We start from the raw sequence: 21,063 nt of genomic DNA on the forward strand, positions 1-21,063 counted from the left end.
AGTTTCAGTTTAAGCATCATTCCTTCCAAAGAAATCCCAGGGCTGAACTCCTTCAGAATGGACTGGTTGGATCTCCTTGCAGTCCAAGGGACTCTCAAGAGTCTCCTCCAACACCACAATTCAAAAGCATCAATTCTTCAGCGCTCAGCTTTCTTCACAGTTCAACTCTCACATCCATACATGATGGCTGGAAAAACCGTGGCCTTGACCAGATGGACCTTGGTTGGCAAAGTAATGTCTCTGCTTTTGAATATGCTATCTAGGTTGATCATAACTTTCCTTCCAAGGAGTAAGCGTCTTTTAATTTCATGGCTGCAATCACCATCTGCAGTGATTTTGGAGCTCCCAAAAATAAAGCCTGACACTGTTTCCCCATTTATTTCCCATGAAGTGATGGGACCAGATGCCATGATCTTCGTTTTCTGAATGTTGAGCTTTAAGCCAACTTTTTCACTCTCCACTTTCACTTTCATCAGGAGGCTTTTTAGTTCCTCTTCATTTTCTGCCATAAGGATGGTGTCATCTGCATATCTGAGGTTATTGATATTTCTCCTGGCAATCTTGATTCCAGCTTGTGCTTCTTCCAGCCCAGCGTTTCTCATGATGTACTCTGTATATACGTTAAATAAGCAGGGTGACAATATACAGCCTTGATGTGCTCCTTTTCCTATTTGGAACCAGTCTGTTGTTCCATGTCCAGTTCTAACTGTTGCTTCCTGACCTGCATACAAATTTCTCAAGAGGCAGGTCAGGTGGTCTGGTATTCCCATGTCTTTCAGAATTGTCCATAGTTTATTGTGATCCACAGAGTCAAAGGCTTTGGCATAGTCAATAAAGCAGAAATAGATGTTTTTCTGGAACTCTCTCGCTTTAAAACTTAGTTACATTTAATTCTTCTTGAAAAATAAGGGCAATGAAAGGTGTACATTTTCCTACATGTATAATTTAGCTCTGTCTCATAAATAAAAAGTTATTCATTTCAATATCTCCTCAATGTTTTTTTTGTAACTCAGTTTTCCACCCCGGGCTTATTTTAGAATTTAATCTCTAAATACTGAGTATGTCTTAGTGGCTTTTCAATATTCATTTGTAATTTAATTTATTTGCAATCAGGGAATATTACCTGTATAATTTTCAAAGATTTTCTTTGTGGCCATGTATATAAATCAACTTTTACATAATATTTGCAAAAGGATGAATAGTCTCTAGCTTTTAGGTCAGGCTAATATTTGTTTCATAAACATCCTAAACTCTGAAGTTGTTTAAAAATACAAAACAGTATTCTATACCCTAGGACTAAAAACAAAAACGAAATTAGAAAATGACAAGCAAAATTTAACTTTGAAAACGATGGGTTTCTTAGCCAGAAAGGCCTAATTCACATTTCAAAACATCTGAGGTTCTTGAAATCCTTTTCTCAAAGTTAACTATAAATATTAATAAGACAACTGCTATCAACACACAAAGACGTTATTATTAATAGTTAGTAATAAAGTCTGGAAAAAAGACTCACCATCATGGGGAAAACGACTGCAGCAGCAGAGGCTTTTATCACCCACAGGAGGACCAGGCAGGTGAGCTGGACGACGGTGAAGACGTGCACCTTCCAGAGAGGCACGTAACGCAGGTAAATCAGGTCGGGCTGGTGCTTGGCTGGCATGCCAAATAGCTTAATACGGTCGAAGAACTGGGTATCAAGTGGAGAACAAAACAGGAGAAAGTTTTCAACAAAAATGGCATTTCTGCTACGTAGGAGAAGAAACTGTATCTACTTTAGGGTAACTTCCCTGGTGCCAAGATGTCCTGATAACACAGGAGAGTGTTTCAGTTGACAACATCTTCATCCAGGAGAAAAAAAGCAAGGCAACCATTTGAACCAATGTGATTTCATGAATCAGAAACTCAAGTCAACATGTTTTAAATTGGGGAATTAAACTAGCTCCACAAATTTATCTATGAAAAAACACACAACTCATTTAATCTTTTTTACCTCTTTTTCTAATATGTAAAATAAGAGAGTAACAATCTCCTAAAGTTCTTTCTAGATCTAACATGACCAATTTCTATGAAAATAACCTGAGGTAACAATCACCAATTTTTCACCAAATGAAACAGAAACCATGAGCTGTTTCCTAGGTCTCTGAGCTTTAATTTCCTCATTTATAAACTGGGAATAAAAGCAGCCCTACACACCTCACAAAATTGTTGCAAAACAATAAAGTGAGTTAATGAGACCGTCTCCTGACCACAGGAAGGCAGACCCTGGACTGTGTGAGAACGCAAGGCTGCTGCGTCCGAGACGCCCGGTGCCCCGGAGCTGGGACCACACGCCGTCTGCGGCCGGGAGTGGTGCCAGCGCCACCCGAGCAGCTGCACGTCCTACATGACGACTGCACCCACACAAATCCTCATGCGCGCTATCGGCCTGCCGAAGAAAGGCTACAAATGAGACAAAACAGCAGTGAAATCACTGGATTCTAGCCTGTGCGCCACTGCTCGGTTAAAAATCTTCAGGGAGTCTATTTCTGCGTCACAATTTACAAAATTAGCATTTCTTCCTTTCCTGCTTTCCAAGGTTGTTTTGAGGCTAACAGAAAATCACTTAGTACTAGGCTCTATGAACTGCACTGCCCCACACAAACGGCAGGTGTTGCCATGGTTATAGAAAACTAATATCTACATTTCTTTTTCAGCAACTGAAACTGCTATTCCACATGCCAGAGATACCCTTTTGCCCCATTCCAATGCTTTTAATCCTCCCTCTTACTAAATTAGCCTTCATTAATAGTTACTTTTCATTAGCTTCAATTAAAATATGTAAGGACATAAGTCATGATTTCACTTTCAGGGGGAAAAAAATGTACAACAATAATTATTTAGAAAATGTGGACTTGAAGTCAATAGTTAATCTGCCCCCAAAATATCAGAGCTGAGAATACATCACTACCATCACAAAAACAATCTTTGAAAATGTAAAATGTTTACATTTTTCTACAAAATCATTAAATGCTTACGACTTGCCTGGATTCCTTTTAATGAGGAAACTCCCATATAAAGGAAAACACCATACAGAACAGGCATTGGAATGAACTGGAAGTAAAATGATCACAATTAGAAATCATGCAACTAAAGCAATTTCACATAAAAGATACATAAAAACACTGTGAGTTCCTACGAGATAGATTTAAAAGATCTTTCAGTGATGACAGGGAGTTCCCCGATGGCTCACTGGTTAAGAATCTGCCTGCATTGCAAGAGACACAGGAGATGCATGTTCAATCCCTGGTCAGGAAGATCTCCTGGCGGAGGAAACGGCAACCCACTCCTGTCTTCTTGCCTGGAGAGTCCCACAGAAAGAGGAGCCTGCAGGACTGCAGTCCATGCGGTCACAAAGAGTCGGACATGACTGAGCTTCACACTCAGTGATGCCACTTGTGATAATGGTGATTACACACACTTCAGTCATGACACTGAACTTTTCTATGAACAAGAAAAGCACTAGTATAGAATAACCTGGAAGAATCGTCTTCTAAGGCTCTCTTCTGCTGATGCCAAGTCGCTTCAGTCGTGTCCGACTCTGTGCGACCCCAGAGACGGCAGCCCACCAGGCTCTGCAGTCCCTGGGATTCTCCAGGCAAGAACACTGGAGTGGGCTGCCATTTCCTTCTCCAGTGCATGAAAGTGAAAAGTGAAAGGGAAGTCGCTCAGTCGTGTCTGACTCGTAGCGACCCCATGGACTGCAGCCCACCAGACTTCTCCATCCATGGTATTTTCCCGGCAAGAGTACTGGAGTGGGGTGCCATTGCCTTCTCTGAAGGCTCTCTTAAGAAGGGACTATGTTCCATGGTTAGGAGTACAGGCACCACAATCAGACTATTTGGCTCAAAAGCCCTTTTAACCTGTTACTGAGACTTAACTTCTCTTTCTTTTAGCTTCTGCGTCAGATTGTCTTGAAGGTTAAAAAACTTCAAATTCATAGAATACTCAGAAAAGCACAAGGTACATATTAAACCACTCAAAAAGTGTTAGCCATGACTATCACTGTCACTACCCCTACACTGACTGTTAAGCAGCACCATTTACTGAATATGTATAATAAACAAACACCACTCCCCAGAAGAATGTTCTCATTACTTCAGCAGGAAGTGGATCCCAAACTGCCTACAAGCCCATGTCCAGGTCTTCCACAGGAAGGCTAGCAACACTGACTCAAACACCACATCAACACTCACCCACGGAGAGACCTCTGAGGAAAGGAGAACTAACCGCCAGCCAGCGGAGAATCACAGTCACTCCCTACTCAACAACCTTGTATGTGCTTAACTAAGAACAGCGCAAGACAAGAAAACACGTCAAAAGCGTCATCAGTACCCTCGGGGAATCCCAAGATAATGTTTAATCCATAAAGCAACTTTAGAATGCTAGGAAAAAATGAATAACCAGAATGGAAAAAATTAAAGATATGATTATCAAAATAATTTAAAAGAATTTTAGAATAATGATTTTGACAAGACTAAAGAGATCATTAAAATGATAAGGAAAATAGGGGAGATTTTAAGTGAGAGTAGTGAAGAGGAATGTAACAATGTATCCAGGAGGTCTAACATCTGTCTACTTGAAAGTGAAAAAACATCTAAGAGAAAACAGAAGAGGAAATAAACAGCTGAAGAATATTCACATAGTCGAGGCACAAGTTTCCAGAGTAAAAGGATGCACAGAGAGGCAAGCAGGGTAAACTAAAAAGTACCTATCTATCTACCTAAGTACCATGGTGAAACTGCAAGACACTATGAGCCCTGGGTGTTCACTGGAAGGACTGATGTTGAAGCTGAAACTCCAGTACACTGGCCACCTGATGCGAAGACCTGACTCATTTGAAAAGACCCTGATGTTGGGAAAGATTGAAGGCAGGAGGAGAAGGGGAAGACAGAGGATGAGATGGCTGGATGGCATCACCGACTCAATGGACATGAGTTTGGATAAACTCTGGGAGTTGGTGATGGACAGGGAGGCCTGGCGTGCTGCGGTTCATGGGGTCGCAAAGAGTTGGACATGACTGAGTAACTGAATTGAACTGAGAAAGGTAAAAAATGCTTCTGAAGATACAAACACCAAAGAGATATCAGATCTCTTATCAGAACCACTGATCTTCAAGAAACAACAACTTTAGGACTCAAAGAAAAATACATCTGAACCTTGAAATGAATACCCATCTATTAAACAAATGTGAGTAATTTGAAATATGCAAGAACTCTGAAAGTTCACTAATTATAGTACCATACATGCAAAAATTACTCAACGAATTCCTTTAGCATTATAAAAAAATTCATTTAGCAATACAAGAAAAAGTGGAACATGTATATGTACTTTTTTAAAAAGAGAAGTTAACAGATATTAAGAAAACTTATCAGGCTATTATTCTAAAACAGTAGGAGCTTGGGAAATGAGACGTATTTCTGCCTCCACACAGGCTGATCTCACTGCTTAGTCCTCTGCAAGTATTTTTATATCATCATAACACTGATTACACATCTCCCAAAGGTTTACATTTCTATAATTTAACTTAGAAAAAAAGGAAAAAGAGTGTAAATGTGGGCAACCTTTACCATAAAAAAATGTAGCCAACCAAAAAACAAGTGATGAAAGGGAGAAGGGGATGTGGGGGTAAATCCTCACGAAAGATATAACCTCAGATCAGAGGCTCTCAAGCTTTTTGGTCTAAGGACCCCTTTTCACTCCTAACAAGTACAGAGAACCCTCCTCCCAGATATTTTTGCCTATGTGGATTCTATACTCAGAGAGATACATAAATAGATAAGCAGGTAGTTGTATCGGAAATAGATACTCACCACACTAGAAATTAAAAGAAAAATTTTAAATAGTTATTCTTAGTTCATTTCAAGATAATAAATGCCTTACAAGGTAATACAAAGAACATACTTTTACTGGAAAGCTGTAATTTCCAAAGAACGTAAGATTAAGTGAGAAGAGTAGCACTACTCCGTGTCCCTGTAAACCTCTTCAGTGGGTGGCTAACAGAGGACCCCACGCTCACGCCTGCATCTAGCTCGGCGTGCTGCCTCCGCGGTTCTGGCCAGAGGCCGAGAGGACAACCCCGCCTCACACAGGCGCACGCCTGGGCAAGCGTGGCTCTGCAACCCCAGACAGAGGTCCTTGGGCGAGCCTTTAAGAATCACTGTATTAGGCAGTGAGAATCACTATTTTCACTATTTCATTAAAGATAATAAAGTTAGAAATAACATTATAAAAGTATATAGAACCGTAATGGCATTGACTAACAAAATATCTTATAAAACAAAGGAGTAAAGTGTTAACGTCTACAGAGTTGCTTTTGGAAAGTGAGATAAAACAAGCTTTTCATTTTAGAGCTTTCTTGATATTCTACTTGAATTTTTCTGCTGCTACTGCTAAGTCACTTCAGTCGTGTCCGACTCTGTGCAACCCCATAGACGGCAGCCCACCAGGTTCCCCGGTCCCTGGGATTCTCTAGGCAAGAACGCGGGAGCGGGCTGCCATTTCCTTCTCCAATGCATGAAAGTGAAAAGTGAAAGTGAAGTCGCTCAGTCGTGTCTGACTCCCAGCGACCCCATGGACTGCAGCCCGCCAGACTCCTCCATCCATGGGATTTTCCAGGCAAAAGTATTGGAGTGGGGTACCATTGCCTTCTGCTTATATGCAATTAATACTTTAAAATGTTTGAAACTACTAAAAAAAACCATGTAAAGGGCAACCTTGGTCAGTAGGGGGCAGCATCCACACCAGATGGCTCCGCACGCTTCTCCTCGTCTCTTGCTGTTGTAACAAGACACTCACCACCATGAAGAAACTACTCATCTGTCTATCTGTTTCACCACCCAGACTGCCAAATTCTTCAAAGTAGACACTGTCCTATTTGTTATTGTTTCCTCAGTAACTAACAGTACAGAAAGTACTCAACAAATATTTGGCCAATTAGCTGGCTCCACGAAAGAAGGCCAAAGAATTCTAGTACTAACAACAGTTTTTTTAGTTAATTCGTTACACACATGCATACAATGCTCCACATTTGTACTGTAATTTATAAATAGTTTACAAACAAAAAAAACAATGGAGTTGAGCTCTTTCATGATGAACAAAAAATACCAGATTATATACTTAGCTAGGTTTGCTATGACTGTTTTTTTGTTAAATTACCAGATTCCGCAGAATATGTATAGTAAACCTCAGATGTGACTAAAAGATATGAGTGTTACTACTTATATCTCATTTAGTTCATCAGAAGAATGTACTAATTAATAGCAGTATCTTCTTTACATTTCAATTAAATTACTGTTTCATCCACCTTTCAATATTACTTCCTCTAATATGCTTATTAAATTCTCTAGGTATATTCTTCTTTTAGATTGTAACTAAGCCACAGATGAACTTCTTCCAAATCTCTAGCCTTCAATACTATCCTTTCACATTATTTTTCAAAAGGATACAATCTAACCCTGATGCCTACCATGGCAACCACCATTCCAAAATATTATTTTCCAAGTAAACTCTAGGAAATGAAACTATTTTAGATATTTTAACGTTTCATTTTCATACCACCAAGTATAAATTTTATGACAAAAAAAAGATTTTTAAAACATTGTAACAAAGAGATTTTACCTTTAGTACTGAAGTCATGAACACAGACAGGCCCATTAGAATAAAAATCATTAGCCCTGTCACCCGCTGTTCACGAATGCCCAAAAACTTGGGCTGCTCCCCAGGAGCAGAGCATTCAGATTCCACTTTCAGGCTGTTGACGTGACTTATGGACAACACGGTTGCAGCCACAAACCATGGAAGTCCCATGACAGAGCACACTCCCAGCATGACGCCAACCACGAGCAAGTCAAGGTGGTAGCCAGCTCCTTTCTGAAAAGGGAAACCAGCACGAATATTTGTCAGCATATGCTGTTCTTTCAGGTTCAAATTCTGCACTACTCTTAAAGAGAGAAGAAACTAATGTTCACCACCTCCAAGTCAAAGAAACAAATCTTGGGACACGTTCTGAAAACTACCTTCAACTTGTGCTCCTTTCTGTTGATGATGACCGCTGTAATCTGCTGATCCATGAAGATGAGGATGGTGCACAGCAGAGCTGGAATGGCAGCTATCACTAAGGTCCACCAAGGGTTGTCTCCCAGGGGGCTTATGACCCAGCCCCTACTTTTATCAGTAGGCTGTTAAAACATGGAAAAGTTCAAAGGAAGAAAGAAAAGTTTTCTTGTAACAGCACAGACTGTGTCTACCCTCAGGAAATGCCAAGGGGTTGGAAAGAACTGGACACTGGACTCTGTCGTGAATTATCTGCAGAGACGCTAGTGGGGATTTTCTTGTCCCCGAGGCAGGTCCCTGCGCACGTGACTGAGCCACTCTCTCCATCTGGAGGTAGAATTTGCGTTCTCCCCTTGGACCCGGGAACAAGGCCATGGTGACCCTGTGATCCTGCATCTTGACCTGGGAAGACCTTGCCGCTGCTTTTCTAGCCTCCTGGAGCCCCGGGGTTAAGCTCTTGAGTAAGCCTGGATGAGCTTTCTTGAGGATGAGACACAGGATGATGAGACAGGGGTAGGAGGCAGCTACCAGTCCCTTCATTCAGCCCTCTGTGCTGAGCTCCCAGACATGCCCCCACCGAGGCAGTAAAGATAGCAGACACCCAAAGATCCCACAGCAGGAGACCAGATCACCCCACCTCAGCCTAGGGCCAACGCCACAGATTTAGGAACAAAAAGAACTGTTGTTTAAGGATATGATGTTTTAGGAGATTTGTTATGCAGAAATAGGTAAGTGAAGCAGAGTTTCATTTCAACACACGCCTATCCACTCCATATAAAGTGAAGTCAGACAATCTACTAGGTCAACTCTTAAAACTATTAATAAACTGCCTTGAAGATCCTACAGACCAGTCACCATGACAGCATCAGCACTCAGTCTGCACTGGGCCTCAGACCACTGTTCTTCCAAAGCAGGGACTGACAAAAACCTGACACTTTATCAGATACTAATATATTTCACTGCTGTAACATAAAATCCGCTTTATAATGAAACATTTTTAAAGCTGTAAAGAATCTAGCATTCTTGGAGGGTATTGGATATGCTGAAATTTAAGCATATTTCTATTACTTAGCCTTTATATTAAGCCAAGTTTTTTCTACAAGAAAACATTTGTCAATATAAAGGGGAAACTAACCATTTTCAAATTCATATATTATCATCTCCCCACACTGATACACATGATAATGCTTCCCATTCAATACTGCACATGGATAAAAATGTTTTATCTATATAATGCATATATTCTTAACTATTTCCCCAAGTGTATTTAATAACCCTTGATTTCAGTTTTATACTTCAAAGCTAGATAAATGAGTAACAAAGATATATTTGGAACCGGAATAAGGAGATGGGACCAGGATTACAGGAAATTACATTAATATAATTCACAGTTTTGTCAATTTGTAAAACTTGGTAAACACAGAATGACTTAGATATAGTCATATCTAATGACCTATAAGTTTTAGTGGCTCAATATCTATGCTTTTAAACAAAGGTCTCCAAACTTTTTAATTTCTATACTCTTAGCAGCAAAAAGACATTTATTTACCCAAATGATTCTATATTCACTTATGCATTACATTACTAACAATTATCTTTATGGTGAAATTTGTATCATAAATATTGAGGATCATACTTTCAACGATGTATTCTATTTTGGAGGACACAGGTTTTAAAAATGATTCTATTTTTTAACCCCAGTGAGAGGGAAAACAGACTAGATTTATCTTCATTATATTATTTCTAATCCCCTTTAAATTTTATGCTTCTCAAAGAAGTCATATAATTTATTAAATGTAAATATAGGCAATGACACAAATCCTTGACTATTAAAAATTTCCAGAAACTATTCAAAACCTACCATCTCCAACTTAAAAGGGAAAATAATTATCAGACGTTGCATTATGCAGGCTGTGGGGTCGGCAAAGGGTCAGATATGACTGAGTGACTGACCAACAACAACAACACAAAAGATCTGTAGTTCCAATGAAACCAAAGAGTTCATGGTTCCTCAGACTAAGCATCGTTTTTCTTGTGGAAAAAAATTCTTTCTTGATTCTGCTGAAAAATGTTACAAGACACTTTCCAATTACTGTCAGATGTATCAATCACTCTTCTGGAAATTTTAATTAGGATCCCCTTGCTACTCTTATAAATCAAGTTTGAGTTACTTCTTCACAAAGGAATAAAGAATGTTTCTTTCTCCTGGAGAGTGTATCATGAACTCCAGCTATGAGAGCAGGGTCAAAAATTTTCAATGACTCTGATCTCCTCACTATGAGTATTTCCACTCACTCTCTGTGATGGACTCGATTTGATACCTTCTTGCTTATTTCCTAAATATTTCCACCTGTCTCTGTTCATCTTGTCATTGTTTATATATGTGCAACGTATATATAACCTTTCCTTTCAAAGCACCAGCTCTTCACAGAGAATGTGCATATTTTAAAAATAACTACCTAGGAGGCAGTATCTTAAAGCAGTTTGGTATTTCCCAGTAACAAATAGCCAAATGTTTTAATCCTTACCTCAAATTTTTCAGGAACATGAAGTTTAGGAGATGGAACTCCTACAAGGTAGTCAATTACAACCATTATTACTATGGTGAGAAATACAGCAAAGTCACTGATTGTCGATCGCACCTATGTTAAACGGGTTATGTTAGTATAGACACAGAAATACTGTCCTTTCTAAGTAATTCATATCTTTTACAGATTAAATACGCCACTAGAAAGTGTGAATGAGTTTTTAATTAGTGATGATGCATCAGTGAAACACATTTATAACTCATATTTTCTACAAAAGATAAGAAACGCATTTCACAACTACCTATCATGTCCCTTGATGCCACTGTCTTTCTATTGTTAGCTCAGATAGGGAATACACACCTTTAAAATCTTGTTCGAATGTAATTGCTTTACAATGTTGTGTTAGTTTCTGCTGTAAAATGAAGTGAAGTCACTCCATGCATACACATACTCCCCCTCCCTCCTACACCTCCCTCGCACCCAGCCCCTCTAGATCCTCACAGGGCACTGAGCTGAGCTCCCGTGGTATACCGTAGCTTCTCACTGGCTTCCTCCCTCCCAGCCAGCCCCTCTAGGTCCTCACAGGCACTGAGCTGAGCTCCCGTGGTATACTGTAGCTTCTCACTGGCTTTCTGTTTTGCATATGGTGGTGTGTATGTCAATGCTACTCTCAATTCGTCCCAGCCTCCTCCTCCGCCCTACATTCACCTGTCCGTTTGCTACGCTTTTCACTGTGAATAATTTCCTTACAGCTACTTGACATAAAATTACTAACCTCAAACAATATCTTATTGTTTTGAAACAAATCAAGGAAATGAAAACTAAAAACGTGAGAATTACAAGAACGACAAAATCAAACCCCAATTACCTTGGTAGGAAAATAGCGCTTGGTCTTAAATTGCTTGAGGAATGAAGACAGAAAAAACGTTGTGAAAAATAAGATGACGGACCAAAAGAGCACATCTGGAATATAAGGTCCATGGAGACTACAAGCTGATCCTACAAATGTACCGTGGTAGACTTTACATTCCTGAAAAAAGGGGGTGAAAAACAGAAAAGGGAGGGATAAAGGGGATTCTCAGATAGCCAATAAATTAACGAGGAACTTCTCTGAAGTAAGATGCTACTTATCAAAAGACACGCCATTATTTTGTTTCACTTAGAAAAACACACCATCAAGTCAACATTAAAACACAATCAATTTTAAAACACATCTTGAGTTCAGAGAGGTAACAATTTGACAAATCTGTGCCTCTTAGAAATCATTGAAATAAAACAATGTATTTTGTCAAGTTACTATGTCACACACTCCCTTCTTTCAACTCTTTATTTCCTTTAGTGAGAGGTTTACATATTGAGTATTAATTCCCAAATATTTTGTTTGCATCCTTGGTCAGCAATTTTACTATCTTTCCATTACTTTTGAACAAGCTGCTTAAAATAAAATCAAAAGTCAGAAAATTACTACTCTGCCCTTACAATGCTGAATAAGAGATGGCTATAATACTAAATTGTTTTGGCTTTTTTGACTTTTTTCTGACTTTTCTAAAGGTGAGATTAAAGCAGTAAAGTGAACCACCGAAATATTTCCATTAATAAAATCAATAATATAATCAATAGTATAGCACAATTACGGAAATATATTGACTTGATTTTCCTTTTGAGGGAAAAGAATAACTGAAAGACAAGCAGAGATTAATGAAAACAACTGAAGTCCTTTTCTCTTTACTTATATTCTAATGAGATTCATTTTCAAAACATAACAGATCAGGTTTACTGAAAGAAAAATAGCCAAAGGAGAATCCATTATTCTCAATTTCTATGTGCTAACCTTAGTAATCTACAGTTTACAACATGGATCATAGAAATAAAAGCTACAGCTATACAAAGAAACTTAACATGGCCCTATTAGGTATCTAAAAAACCACACTGAACAGACCATGTAAGTAATCTGAAATACTAAGACATCCTATTCAACATGAAATGAGTTTTTTTGTTTTTATTTTTTTTAACAAATCACTTTCATTTGAAAACCTGAAGGAAATGGCAACCCACTCCAGTGTTCTTGCCTGGAAAATCCCAGGGATGGGGGAGCATGGTGGGCTGCCATCTATGGGGTCGCAGAGTCGGACACGACTGAAGCGACTTAGCAGCAGCAGCAGCAGCATTAACTCTCTTTCAGAACAAAAATTACTTTTTCAATATACAATAGTTCAGCATTATTCTAAGCTGATGACTTACTGACACAGTGCTGTGTGTCCACACTGTCCCCAGAACCATCCGTGTTGATAAGATGTCATAAATCTACACTGCCCATACAACTGGCCAGCAGTCAGTCACATGACAGGACTGGGCACTTGGAGCACGTCTAGTGCAGCCAAGAAACTCAACTTTTAATTTTATTTAATGTACACTTAAATATAGACACATGTGACTGCACTGCACGGTGCAGATGTAAATGATCGGTGGGATAACACTGCAAATGAAATCCCTCCAACTACATACTCAGGAGCTAACTATCATCCTAAGAGAGAAAGAAATGACCTACAATTGCTTACATGATATAAAAAGCACCAGAGTAGCTCAGCGGATGGTGGGTTTTCACTGATACTGCTAGCGTCACTAGACACCTTTATTTCTAAATCCCAATCTGGGAAGTGACCAAAACAGCTACTCTAGAGCTAGGACAATATTTCTCAACAAAATACAAAAATATGTGTGTAACAGTCTTCAGTACCCAGTAGGTGCTCATTATACATTTCTACCCTTTTCTTCCTTTTCTTTCTGCCAGTGCTCAAGTCAAACTAGTTTCTTCAAGGTAAACAGGTTCAATCTGAGCATCCCTGATCTCCTGAATAGGCAGGTCCCAGAGAGATAGCCTGAACAACAGAAGCAGGACAAGTGCGAGCTGCTGAAATGTTAACTTCAGGACCTGCAACCATAGGCCGATGAGCATATGAATCCAAGAGGAACTAGAAACCCGAAAGCATATTCACATCTTTCCAATAATTAATATCTTGGAGGGCTTCCCTGGTGCTTTCAGATGTTAAAGAATCTGCCTGCAACAGAGAAGACCCAGGTTCAATACACTTTCACTTCTTTTTTTCAGTATCCTGGAAGCCAAATATAGTCCATCTTGATCTCTCTTCCCTTGATCTCAGTTTCACTTTTTTTCAGCTTCTACACTTCAGGACATGATTTTTAAAAATGTGGTAATTCCTATTTGGTCAACACAACACTATATTCTAAAAACAATATCCACCAATCAAGAAGAAAACATAGGTTTACTCAGAAAGGGGCTTCCCATGTAGCTCAGCTGGTAAAGAATCACCTGCAATGCAAGAGGCCTCAGTTCAATTCCTGGGCCGAGAAAATCCACTGGAGAACAGATAGGCTACCCACTCCAGTATTCTTGGGCTTCCCTGGTGGCTCGGCTGGTAAAAAGAATCCGCCTGCAATGCGGGAGACCTGGGTTGGATCCCTGGGTTGGGAAGATCCCCTGTAGAAGGGAAAGGCTACCCATTCCAGTATTCTGGCCTGTATAGTCCATGGGGTCGCAAAGAGTCGGACACAACTGAGAGACTTTCACTTCATTTTACTCAGAAAAAGCTCAAGAACAAGGTTCACTGTTTGCACCAGCCTTCGCTTCATTTATACTCACAGACACAGTGAGGTTCCCCCAGGGAATGTCACGGGCTGTCACATTATTTTTCTCCCACATCTTCAGCGTTTCATTGCCAGGGTTAGAAGGCTCAACACACACACATCTGAGAAATCAGAATTGGATACAGTTTTAAGGATTCTGAACTTCATGTTTATACTGTATTAAATCAGTCACACAGTGGAGTAGTTTTTAACTTTCTTATTCCATGTTATAATGCATGGGGAAAAAAGTGAAAACATTTCAGAAACAATGGAACGGAATGAAGTTTGGTTTACATAAATAAAACAAAGAAAATGCTTACTTAATGGAACTAGTTGGACACATCCCTTGGGGCAGAACTATTTTCTTTAAAAATCTGGGAAGACACCATATTTAACATGGTCAGCCTCCAATGAATCTCATCACTTAACCCCATGGAGCTGCTGCCGCCCCAGTGCCCACACACACAACAGGCACTGGGAACCAGTACAACTTCTACTCTTGTTAATCCCACAAATTCTAGCAATTCCTTTATTCATCTTAAGAGTCACCCTTAAAGTAATGGGTAAAACATCATTTTTCAGGGCAGGACTAGGAGAGTCAAACTAATCAGAATTCAGTTCATACCCAAAACTATCTGACCTGCTTGAAAAAGCTAGAAACACACACATGAGAAAACAAATCTCTGAATATTGATTCAAAAAATGAACAGAACAAACAAAAATATTCTCAACTGGACCATGAGCTGTTTGAGAAAAGGTGGGAGGCTGGACTTTGGATTCACAGAGGCTCTGTCATTTACTAGCTCTTTGACCCAAGTCAAGTTTTAACTTCAAAGAGCCTCAGTTTCTTCATACACAAAAGGGGCTATGATACGAATGACTCACAAAGACATAATGACTAACACTGATACGAATATTAAGCAACACTCAACACAGTGTCTGCCACAAAATGTCAGCTGAACAAAGGACTTGCACACACAGAAACAATGCTGTAACCGCTGTCACGAGCTGTGAAAATCATGCTCACACTTCTTAAAAATCAGAGTAACAGGGAAAGAGAGAAGACAAAAATTTATGTTAAAAAAAATAGTTTGAGAACAAAGATGACACAAAATAGACCTGGTATCAAAGTGTCGCTAATATTTTCAAACAGGTCAACATCTTACAGGAAGCTGCAGACTCCTCCGTCCTCTGTCCATCAAAGCCGAGAGTGTGGAGGACAGAGGGGGAGGAGAAGTGTGACGCGGGAGCACGGGGCGGGGGCAGGAGGAGGAAGGGTTTTGGTCACCACCTTCCTCCGTGAAAGTTCACCAAATGCAGGCTCAAGCTCACATGAACTGTACGCAGGACAGCAAATACAGGCATCCACCTCAGAACATGTCGCTTTAATAACCTTCGTGACGTTTAAGTGTCTGCCAACCCTTTGCAACTATTATAATTACTTCTCAAATCCCATTTTTTGAGTCTTAAAATATTTTCATTTCATGCTTTATCACAAAGAAAATAATCCACTAAACAGCATACAACAGTATACTGAAATTATATTTTAAAATAACATCCACAAAAATTAATGAAAACGCACAACATGAATATTTAAATATACGGTGGGCAGTTGCCAAACAACTGAACTTAAATTGGCCGATCCAATTTAAATATGAAACCAAAAATATACACACCTGGACCAATAGTTTCATAGAATAACAGTGACTGAATTTGTTCAGTCACATTTATGTCCACTGAGTGCTTTGGTAAGATCTCACCTGTAACAAACAAGTCAACCTCCATATTGCCAGTTGGGTAGTTATAGCTTGATATACAGTGAGCATCACGTTGCAAAAAAAAAAAAATCTGTTTTCTTTTGCTCTGAAACGTCTGCAAAAATACATTTTAATATTAGGGGAAACAGAAACACTTACGAGTAGCTGGTCAGTTCCTCTAAATTGTTGTGCATATTAAATGCATATGTTTCTCCTAAATGGAAGAGCTTCTCCAAAGCCTCGTAGATGAATATGATGCAGATGAGAGCTGCAAAAGCCTCCTCGGTGAACCGAGTGATGTAACACACCAGGCTGCTTGCATCTGTTGCAACCAAAACAATGCACAAGAAAGAAGTCCATAGACCAATACTGGTTCTCAGAGACAGATAGGAAAGGTGGTAATCTCTGTTTGGGAAGAAAAATAAATGTGGACACGATCAACATATACATGCCAAACAGTACTGGTACTTAAAATTTCCACAATAAGCAGTAAGAACAAACACATGACATTTCTAAAGACAGCTTATTACAGAATAACAAAATAATGACTAGAGAAAGCTCTATGTGCTTTTTTTTGCTTCAACTGAAGACTAGCTTGTTATTAGACTTAACGGTTATATTTTACTTATACAAAAGTTTTACAGCGAAAACCTACCAGGCAATATGTACTTAAAAACAAAGAGCTCACTTTAGAAACCAGTTATGAGGCATAAGCGACAGACACCGGCCTCCAGGACACCTGGATGTGCGCTGCTCTCTCTGCAGACCCAGGGCCCCAGTGTGAACACAGCGGCCACACCCCTGCCCCGCCGTCACACCTTCACCACCACTAGCTCCGCCACCACCAGCGTGACTCATTTTCCAACTCAGTTTCAAATAAGTGAGTCTAAAACAGGTCAGGCCACTACATTCTCTATTTATGTGCGTATCATGCCAGATCAGAATCAGCTTGTTCAGGAAAGAAAGAACCAGAACAAGAGGAATTAGAGGAATCAAACATGTAACAGCACCAAGTTGTTCCAGGTTAAACATCCAGCTGCATTGCTCTCACCAAAGGGACAGTACTGCTGGGTCAGATTCTGAGGCCATGGGCCAGCGGCCTGCACTGACCCCGTGCATGAACACCCTCCACCCGCTGCCTGGCAGAGCCAGCATCAGCCTTCTAGACGCACCTCTTCCTAAACTTCCTAGTAAGACCGGCATACTGTACAATACCTAATTCAGATTTAACACCTTCTTACTAGGCTGAAATCTGCTAACACAAAAGATTTTTATTGCCCCCCACGTGACATGCTTATCAGAATTCAAATCCACAGACTTTATACTCAAGGTGACCGGCGTGAGAGCAGAAGCCAGAGGAGGGTTTGCCACACAGTAGCCCCAAAACATTGAAAAAAAATATATATATACTGATCAGATCCTCTTTTCCAGCTATTAATAAATACACAAAGAACTTTTAAAGTTAATACAATAATATATATATATATAACTATACACTTACGTAAACACATGTGAAAAGTGGATAGCTATTACATACCTGCAGAATTTAAATAAAATTTTTTCAAACACTAAAACTGGACCTGTGCTCCCCAATATTGTGAGAGGTTGCCCAGCAAACAACGAGTAGGCAATCCCAGTTAATGACGCTCCAAAAAGAGACTCTATTGCACTCTGTTTAAGGAAAGAAGAAACGAATAAAAGTAATACATCGTGAACATATCTCTAACCTACTGTAGTACATGTAAGACACCTGAAAAATAAAAATATTAATCAAGTGGTTTAAAAAAATACAGCAAATGCAACTTTAAATCTCAAACTTAACATTTAAATAAGGAAAATTAAAAACATTTTAAATACACTACAAAATTGTTTTGTTTTAGCATACTAGAGGTGAACTTTTGCAATCAACCTTAATTTAAAGCTCAACACTGTGGGAGGCAGGGAGAGTGGGGTACATGGAAGACAGACACAAGAGGCTTCAACCCCCTCTATATAACATGATTTCCTTCTGAAGCCCGTGGTGAGGACAAAGATGCATATATTATTTCAGTATTTTGGTATGTCAAAATAGTTCATTTAAGAAAATAAAAAGTATTTGCAGTGTTTGATACCATGTGCTCCAAAAAAAATCTACTCCTTCAAATAGATGACCAAGACATCATCACATGGTCCTATCATTCTCAAATTGATTTCCAAAGACAATTTCCCACACATTTTAAAGAAATTATTCTAATATGACTGGCTTAACCAATAAATGTAAAAAACGAAATGCTTAACACAAATAAATGAAAAATCTCCTGGAAACCATAGAAAAGGAAAACCCATTAAAGTTGGGTTAAAATGATAAAATGAAAGACTCAGAAAAATCTTAAAAGCTAGTAGGCCAGTTTTATTTCACCACCAATGTCACACCCTAAATGATTAGGTGATGAGTTGGGAAAATGTGTAGACTCTGCCACTACAGGGAGGTGGGGGCTGAAAGAAAACAGTTTCCATTCACAAACATTAAGGTCAACTGGAATACATGACCAGGAAAAGGGAAAGCCTAGCATTAGGAAAGCAAAGAGAAGGCACTTGTGAGAGACAGCCCTCCTGGACCTGGACGCAGCAAGCAGCGAGCAGAGATCAGGGCTCCAGGGGACCAGATCTGAGGAAGCAGACCGCCTCCTGCGAGCCGTGAGCTGCTGAACCACGGCCACATCTCAAACTCACCCAGCCCAACTTTCCTCATCTTTGAATGTGGGTGATGAAAGTCAGGAGAGCTTAATGAAGCAGTGTTTCTGAAAACACCAGCAGGAACACAGTCTGGCATCTGGGATGCACTCAACAAATGGTAGCAGCTCTCAACATCAGTACTAACAGTGTGTCAGAATCAAACTCACAGCAGAAACAGTTATGTCGCAAATGAGACATTCAACTCTTAGTATAAAAACAGGATCAAACCCACATACAGACTTCACTTTTGGCAAAATGAAGAAGAGTTCATGTTAACAATATATTTATGAGTTGTATGAGATAAATGTGTTTTCTTGCCCACAGACAAAAAAGACTGTCCTAGAAGACACTGATAAGCTGTTATAAAAATCCTTGGTTCAATTACAGTATGCATATTTAGAGCTCAAATCAAAGGGAAAAAATGTCTAAACATCACCCAGAAATAGAAAGCAGGGAAACAGAAACAAGGAGATGGCAGATAAAGAAATGCTAATGGCTGGGGGGTGGGTGGGGTGGGGGGTGTGGAGAGGCCGAGGGGCACAGACAGAATGAACTCCCCCCGCCAGTGCTGTGTGGAAAAAGCAGACTCTGCCAGGTGGAGACCTTTCTTACCCTTCCCCTCACTGCCACATTCACTAGTTCCTATACCCAGATCTACTTTTTCCACAGTTTTAAACCATTTCTATCTTCACTGCCAAACCGAAGCCCATCTTTCCCTAGAGAAATCACAGCCCCACTCTGCTGCCTCCCCCAGCCCACATTCAGTCTCCATGCCACCCAGCAGAAGCCCGCCTTCGGCACCCCCTCAGCCCCTCCACTGCAGGGCGCGGGGCAGCCCCTGCTGGTGTCACCGCTTTCTCTACCTCTGATTTGGTCTCTGCAAAGTTATACCGTCCAGATTTCTCATTCAAAGCTCTGGCTGTGCCCATGTCTAATCTGCTGGGCCACTTTCTCCTCACTCCCCTCCTTCCTCTGATCCACAAATGGGGATAACTTCCCACTTCTCCTCTCCCTTTAAAGTGCTAACTTCATCTATCTCAGCTTCCCACTCTGTATTTCTTTCCTACCACTCTAGAAACTCTGGATCTACACTTCCTAACGTTTCCACTTTTACCTGAAACTCCAATAAAGCACGTGAAAAGAAACACATCGTCTCCGTATCAGGTCCCTCCACAATCCTTCTGACTTCTCTGCTTCTATAGGTCTTCCTTCCTCTCACTGGTGTGCCGCCCAGCACACCACGACACAGGAACTGCATGTACACTGTCTCATCTTCCTCTCACTTAGGCCCCAGAGGACAGAAGACACATGCCCGTGTCTTACCCGTGTCCATGCTCCTCCAACGTCTAGAGTGCTATCACACACATGGGGTACTAAAGAGCAGGATGAGATGGGGAGCCAGTGAGTGACAGTCCAAGGGGAAGAAGCAGCATCTCCGTGACGGTAACAGACAAGACACACGTCCTTGGGGACCGGCAGAAATACACATACAACTTGTGACAGCTGCTTTAAGCAGCTTACTAAATATATATATATATATGGTATAATAATAGAAAAGAATAATGTAAATGAGTCTAAATAACCAAAAGGAAACTGAGTTGAAAGGAAATTTCAGTTGTCAGGTTTACCTCATGTTCAGCTTATGAAACACTTGAATTAAGCAATTATTACTACTTTAGGTTTGGTTGGTTTTTACAAAGCCTAAGATCTATAAAAGATAAACTTTCTCCAAGGAGTAAATATCATTAAACAAAATACACTTAGGAATCACAAACTGTCTCACTTAAATGCCATTAAAATGTATATAAACAGCAACAAAAAACACTTTTTCAGTTTCACACAGCAGCAGGTGCGGCTCTGTAATCACAGCCCCAGTATGGTATTATCCAGAACAAAACATAAAAGCTTTCATTCTAGTCATGTCAATATACAGATGTAGTTTTCAGATATACTTTCCAGTTAACACTTTTGACAACTTTCACACAAGTTTAGTAACAGCAAAATTAAACACCGCTTCAAAATCCATCATTGTCCATAATTATGCTCCCTTCTTCCCAATGGTCTGCCTGGTGGACCCACCAGGGCAGACAAGTTACTGGTAATCACATGGCTCTAACTAGTCCTATGATGCCCTGAAAGTCACAGAGCACCCACCCCCTGCCCCCAGTGAATTCTCCCACCCATGACCCACCGGGACGAGTTCAGTTCATCTGAACACCCCCACCCACTCTCCCCCCACCAAGACAATACAAGCCTTTTACTCAATTGATAAAACCATTCATCCAGCAAGCCATGAAAAACTTTTCTTTTTTCTTTTTTTTTTTTTT

General features: G+C 40.1%; 1 protein-coding gene across 1 annotated transcript in view; it reads right to left on the reverse strand.

Annotated features, from left to right (window-relative positions):
• SLC4A7 (solute carrier family 4, sodium bicarbonate cotransporter, member 7) overlaps positions 1 to 21,063 on the reverse strand; it is an 88,804-nt gene that overhangs the window by 22,190 nt on the left and 45,551 nt on the right. Inside the window, exons 13-22 of the mRNA XM_010842154.1 lie at positions 20,060 to 20,346; positions 17,559 to 17,692; positions 16,181 to 16,426; positions 14,281 to 14,386; positions 11,488 to 11,649; positions 10,620 to 10,733; positions 8,055 to 8,216; positions 7,657 to 7,908; positions 3,022 to 3,090; positions 1,514 to 1,687 (exon numbers count right to left, since the gene is read on the reverse strand). Coding sequence (XP_010840456.1) covers positions 1,514 to 1,687; positions 3,022 to 3,090; positions 7,657 to 7,908; positions 8,055 to 8,216; positions 10,620 to 10,733; positions 11,488 to 11,649; positions 14,281 to 14,386; positions 16,181 to 16,426; positions 17,559 to 17,692; positions 20,060 to 20,346 — 1,706 coding nt within the window. The remainder of the gene's footprint in view (positions 1 to 1,513; positions 1,688 to 3,021; positions 3,091 to 7,656; positions 7,909 to 8,054; positions 8,217 to 10,619; positions 10,734 to 11,487; positions 11,650 to 14,280; positions 14,387 to 16,180; positions 16,427 to 17,558; positions 17,693 to 20,059; positions 20,347 to 21,063) is intronic.

Source organism: Bison bison, unplaced genomic scaffold (genome assembly GCF_000754665.1).
Source record: "Bison bison bison isolate TAMUID 2011002044 unplaced genomic scaffold, Bison_UMD1.0 scf7180017864171, whole genome shotgun sequence".
Taxonomy (NCBI): Eukaryota; Metazoa; Chordata; class Mammalia; order Artiodactyla; family Bovidae; genus Bison; species Bison bison.